This window comes from Olea europaea, chromosome 3 (genome assembly GCF_002742605.1).
Source record: "Olea europaea var. sylvestris chromosome 3, O_europaea_v1, whole genome shotgun sequence".
NCBI classification, from domain to species: Eukaryota; Viridiplantae; Streptophyta; class Magnoliopsida; order Lamiales; family Oleaceae; genus Olea; species Olea europaea.
In genome coordinates this window covers 16,155,704-16,162,386 of record NC_036239.1, presented here as the reverse complement: position 1 = coordinate 16,162,386, position 6,683 = coordinate 16,155,704, and the positions used below count along the sequence as shown (strand labels likewise).

The 6,683-nt window shown below is 31.7% G+C and overlaps 1 protein-coding gene across 1 annotated transcript; it reads left to right on the top strand.

Moving 5' to 3' along the window:
- Positions 1-360: 360 nt before the first annotated feature.
- LOC111387375 (shaggy-related protein kinase gamma-like) lies at positions 361-3,036 on the top strand (the record flags this gene model as incomplete). The annotated part of the gene is made up of 9 exons (XM_023011934.1): positions 361-537; positions 1,281-1,337; positions 1,420-1,560; positions 1,645-1,671; positions 1,789-1,815; positions 1,905-2,000; positions 2,095-2,178; positions 2,543-2,645; positions 2,740-3,036. Coding segments are annotated over 9 exons (795 nt in total), but the record flags the coding sequence as incomplete, so codon positions are not given.
- Between the last annotated feature and the right edge of the window lie 3,647 nt (positions 3,037-6,683).

Below are 6,683 nucleotides of genomic sequence, written 5' to 3'. Positions count from 1 at the left end.
TATCTAGTTATATGCCACGGTTTAATTTGCCTTAAGTGGAGCTCTCTTATTCTGAGTTTTGTTTATGTTCAATGGAACTTGCTTTTTCTATATTGATATGATTGATTCTTGCGCTTCAAATCTCAAAAAAAAAATAAAAATAAAAAATAAAAAAATATTTGCAGTTTTTCCTACTTGCATGTTAATGTTGATGAGTTTTATGCACGATCAATTTCAGGGATACAACTTATGACTCCAATTATGTTATATGTCCTCTAACTTTGATAGTTTCTTTGCTGAGTGCTGGTTTAATGTTTATTGCTGGTTTAATGTTTATTACTTTATTTATCGCTTATCTAGGGAACACCTGACTTTTGACTGTTATGCCTGTGTTACCTCGATGTATACAGAAATGGAATTTGCCTGAGTTTTTTGTTTAAGTTTGATATTGTGCGAACATTTGACTATGCTGCTATATGGCAGATTTTCAGAGCATTGTCTTATATCCACCGTGGTATTGGAGTGTGTCACAGGGACATCAAGCCTCAGAACTTACTGGTATATTTCATGCTATTTTGTTTTGATTCTATGCTGAATTTATTGGACTGAAGTTGTGGAAATTAAGGATCATTCGTTATGTTTGCTGTAGAACTTCCCTTTGGTTGTTTTATACCTGTAAAAAGGATAAATCAAGTGTAATTCGCCCTCTTTTCTTTCTTCTCATGTTTGAATTTACATCAAATACACGTGATGAAAATCAACTCTACTTGTCAAAGTGAGCACCATTGGTTTTTGCTATTTCTTGGGTGAAACTGAATAGAACTCTTAGGTTGGTTAGTTCATAGTTGTTTTATATAGCATTTTGATTATATGCCAATCAGAGTCCCTTTTTTTTTTTTTTTTTTTTTTAATTGGAAATTCAGTTTAGCCAGAGCCTTTCAGAAAGCATCATAACTTGGTCACTGATATACAATTCACTCATGCCATTTGGGACACACACACACTTAACTAACCGCAAGAAGTGGCTATACCTTATTTCCAATAAACTTGGAGACTGCTTTATGAATCATTCTTTGTCATTTGTTCGATATGGAGCTGCCCTTCTGAAATGCTATGCTGACATACCACTTTTATGAGAAATCAAATCCTTTATATGCAGACATGCCACTATTATGAGTGCTTTGATTTGGAAGATTGACTTGTTTCATAAGTGTGTTTATCTGCTTTTGGTTGCCCCTTTCAACTTGCTTGCCCCATAGAAGATCCCTTTTTCAAGCTAATACCTTTATGACCTTTCGCAGGTGAATCCACATACCCACCAGGTTAAATTATGTGATTTTGGGAGTGCCAAAGTTTTGGTATGTATAATGCTATCATAAGGATGGGGTTATTTTTATGAAACTGGGATGCTTTATGACTTTCTTCCATGGTTCTTGATAGGTTAAAGGGGAACCCAATATTTCTTACATCTGCTCTAGATATTATAGAGCACCTGAGCTTATTTTTGGAGCGACGGAGTATACTACAGCTATTGACATTTGGTCCACTGGCTGTGTGCTTGCTGAGCTACTTCTTGGACAGGTGGTTTATTCCTTTTTCCACAAGTTTACAATGCTGGCAGCAAGGGTTTTCTCTTACATTGTACTGTTGGCTTTGCATTTTCAGCCTTTGTTTCCTGGTGAGAGTGGAGTGGTGTGGGACCTGTAGGCAGGGGATTGGTTCTTAGTGACTTATATATCTCAAAAAGTGTGACAAGATAATACAAAATAATTTCATAATTCGATGCCATTTCTGGATAGTCTGAATTAGTTCAAGCTGGTTTTGGAAGTTGTTATTGTTAATTTTGATTTAAATGAATGCTTTATCTTTGAAGTTATTATTGTTCCTCATTTGCTTCCTATGCCTCGATAATCCATTTGAATCAGGTTTTGGGTACTCCAACAAGGGAGGAAATAAAATGCATGAATCCTAACTATACCGAATATAAATTCCCACAAATTAAAGCTCATCCGTGGCACAAGGTATTTTTACCTGATCGATTTATGCTCATTTTGTCAATTTATTTATTTTATTATTTTGTTTCACCATATCATTTATTTCTTTGTTCTGCACCAGATTTTCCACAAATACATGCCTCCTGAAGCTGTTGATCTTGTTTCAAGACTGCTACAATACTCTCCTAATTTGCGTTGCTCAGCTGTAAGTATTTGAAAATCTTGCTTTCTTCCTTCCATCTTGTTTTGCTTTTCTTCTCTTCTTTCGATGTCTCTTTCTTTTTCATTTTTCATTTTTTTTTCTGTTGGCTGGGTTGGATTATTAATATTTTTTGCATATTTGGTTGTTCTCACTACTGAAAATGGATCAAAATAATTTTTTAACACTATCCCATATTTGAAAGTGAGAGGCTGCCAGAATTGAACTTTTTTTTCACATTTCTCAATTTGTTGGTGCTGGTTTTTATTAGAATCTCGTACGATCGTTCATGATGCCTCTTTCTCTCTGCAATTTTTTAATTCTGGACGTATTTTGAAAATTGACTCCTCTAATCTAATTTTTTATGCAGTTGGATGCTTTGATCCACCCCTTCTTTGATGAGCTACGTGATCCAAATACCCGCCTGCCAAATGGACGTTTTCTTCCCCCATTATTCAATTTTAAGCCGCATGGTATGAAGTTCTTGAATACATCTAGCCTGTCATTTTCTTCTCTCTTTTAATGTTAAACTTTAGTTTGTTGAAATTCCCACATTCTTATATTCAGAGCTGAAGGGCGTACCAGCGGAAACCCTGGTGAAGTTGATTCCCGAGCACGCCAGAAAGCAGCGTCCCTCCGTTGGATTATAGTTTTTCTTAAGTAGGAGACGAACAATCAAGCTTTTTCTGTAAGAGACTGCATCTTTTCCTAATCCTGTTTGCTTCTCTTTTTATCCTTTGTGCTTCTTCATCATGGCCCTTGAACATTATGTGGGTAAGGGTGACTAATTATCTAAACAAATATGTTGGGATTTCGTTTATTTTCTTGATCTTCTGTAGATGATTCACTCTCTTTTTTCGTGCTTATGGGTTCATCAGTAGCCATTAATTATTTATAGACGAGCTTGAAACAAATATAGAACACATTGTAAGAAGGGTAAAATACTAAAATCTCTGGAGTTGACGGACAAACCTTAAAATAACCATTGGATTTTGATATTTGTACACCGGGGTTGACCGTGTCACCGATCCCTCACAACAAAAGGGGGCCCACAATAAATTAAAAAATCGTGGACCCCCCTATTGTGAGGGAGTCGGTACATCGGGGTGTCGGTGTACGAGTAGCATGATCCATAACCATTTCATATGAACCCTGGAAATTTTGAGAGGGGATTGTATTATAAAAATGAATTTTGCTAGTTGTACAATTGAAGTTGACAACCTCGGTTATTCATTGTACCCTGTGTGTGGTGGTCAACTCCGATTGTACATATAACATTTCCATAAAAAAACAAAATGTTTTGCAAATGCTGTTGAGCGAGTATTACAATTTACAATGATTTTTATGATCAACTTCACGGCACTAAAATTTGTTTGTGCATGTCCTTTGATGGCTGGTTTGATACATAGTATAGGATTAGAAAAGATTATGGTTAGGGAAAATATGGATTGGGATTAAAATTAGATTTTTAGTAAATTTTAATAAAAGTTAAATGAAGTATGTAATTGAAAAATTGTGGACTTCATAAAATATATGATTAAAATTAATTTTTTACTTTCACTTAAATTAAAATTTAGATTTTAATTTTTACCAAACGGGGTGATAATAAGGTGGATTAGAGGTTATCTAAGTCATTAGAAAGAAAAGGTTTATGACAATATTTAACTTATAAGAAATTTGTTAAACCTATAAAGTGAATTTTTTACTTCTAATTTATTTGTACATAAACTTTACATATAAGTGATTATTTTAACTTATACGTAATTTTTTACCTAATAAGTTAAATTATTGGCTAAATTATACTTGGGGTCCTGTACCTTTAAAGTTTATTGCGATAGGGTTTCAAACATTTATTTTCTAGCTCCTATAGTTTCAAAATTCTCAAACATTTGCTCCATGTCCTTTTGTGACTAATATCGTCATCAATAGTTAAAAAATCAAAATTTTACATAAAGTCATATTTTATCTTTCATTAGAATTAAAACAAATTAATAAAGAACATAAAAGAGAAACAAAAACGAAAACGGAAGGAAAAATAAGGATAGATTTAGATCCCGTTTGGTACCCATTTTTTTCATAATATATTTTTCTCTCTCCTCTTTTCAATCACACATTTTTTATTAAAATAATATTACACGTAAATCAAAAACTTTTTCTTATTTTTCAACCACACATTTCCCATCAATTTACTATTCAAAAATATATTTTTACATAAAAATGTCTTTCAAACACCCTCTTAATTATCTACTTCCCCTGCGCACCTCACTTTGGGGGTGTTTTCGTCTTTTCGATTTAAAATTTTTTCTTTATGTTTTATTTTTCATTCTCTATTGTTTTATCTTTCTTCAATTTTTTTTTCTATATTTGTTTGTTTTGAATCAACGATCATTTACTCAAAAGTTGACATTTTTAATAGTTAAACTAACAAATTTTGTCACCAAAAGACCTTTAAGGCATCTCCATTGCTATCACCAAAACACCAAATTTCACAAAAATTTGGTGCAAAAGCTCTCTAATGTGGCACCCAAGTTTACACTATTTTGTACCAAATGGTGCAAAGTCAAATTTGTCTTTCTTTCCACTTGCCAAAGTAATTGGAGGGTATTAGTACCATCTGTATTATATATTTTTCAACACAATAATTATTGTTATTTTTATTATTATAATAATTATTTTTTATTTTTATTATTTGCATTTAAAAAATATTTTAAATGTAAAAAAATAATAATTAATGAATTAACTAAAATAAGAATACAATATATATATATATATATATATATATATATAAATTATTTATTTAATAATTTATGCATTTGTAAAATAAATAATTTTTCAAATAAATAAATTATTAAGAAAAAAAGGGATAAAAATGATTAAACAGTGTTTATTTATTGTAAGTTTTGGTGTAATGGTTAAATATAATTTTTAGTTTGGTGAAAAATTTTGGTGCAAATTTTAGTGCAAGGTTGGAGATGACCTTAAGGTGCAGAAGTTTGAAAGGTTTTCTGACGCCTGATGCTAGAAATCAAAGGTTCATGACTCCACAACCACAACTTTTAAAGGCTTGGAACCCATATGCAATCAACTATAGATTTAGCCCTTGTATAGTTTAGCTGAAACTCATATTTTTAGTATATTTTGATAAAAGTTGTAAATTTCATAAAATGTAGAAAAAAAAATGAGTTTTAAAAGATGATGTCGAATAGGGGCTTAATACAACATGACTAACTTCATATAATTAAAATTTTAAGAAATAATATAATATTTACTCCAAGGGGGTGTGAAGTGTAAAAATGTGTTTCTCAAAATACAAATTTTTGGAGGTTAACTTGGTAAAATCGCTGAGCTGCCTCGTTGTATAAGTGATTAGCCTATGTAATGTATAAGTGGTGGATTTCATAAAATGTGAGAAAAATGAATTTTAGAATATGATGTCAAATGGGGGCGTAATATAACAAGACTAACTTCCTATCATCAAAATTTAAGAAATAATATATTATTTACACCAAGGGTGTGTAAAGTTTAAAAATGTGTTTCTCAAAATACAAATTTTTGGAGGTTAGTTTGGTAAAGTCCCGTGCTGCCTTGTTGGATAAGTGGTTGGTCTGTGTGATGTAAAAGTTGTGGATTTCATAAAATGTGAAAAAAAAAAATGAATTTTAGAAAATGATGTCAAAGGGGGACTTAATATAACATGACTAACTTTATATAATTAAAATTCTAAGAAATAATATATTATTTACACCACGGGTGTGTGAAGTGTAAAAATGTGTTTCTCAAAATACAAATTTTTGGAGGTCAGTTTGGTAAAATCCCTATGCTGCTTTGTTGGATAAGTGGTTGGCCCACGTGACAACCCCAAATGGTGGGTTAACCTTGACATGGATTGTGATTTAAGAAATAATATATTATTTACACCAAGGGTGTGTGAAGTGTAAAAATGTGTTTCTCAAAATACAAATTTTTGGAGGTTAGTTTGGTAAAATCCCCATACTGCCTTGTTGGATAAGTGGTTGGTCCGTGTGATGTAAAAGTTGTGAATTTCATAAAAAGTGAGAAAAAATGAATTTTAGAAAATGATGTCAAAGGGGGACTTAATTTAATATGACTAACTTCCTATAATTAAAATTCTAAGAAATAATATATTATTTACACCACAAGTGTATGAAGTGTTAAAATGTGTTTCTCAAAATACAAATTTTTGGAGGTTAGGTTAGTAAAATTCCTGTGCTGCATGGTTGGATAAATGGTTGGCCCCGTGACAACCCCAAATGGTGGCTTAACTTTGAAGTGTAAAAATGTGTTTCTCAAAATACGAATTTTGGGGGTTAGTTTGGTAAAATCCTCATGTTGCCTTGTTGGATAAGTGGTTGGTCTGTGTGATGTAAAAGTTGTAGATTACATAAAATGTGAGAAAAAATGAATTTTAGAAAATGATGTCAAAGTGGGACTTAATATAACATGACTAACTTCCTATAATTAGAATTCTAATAAATAATATATTATTTACA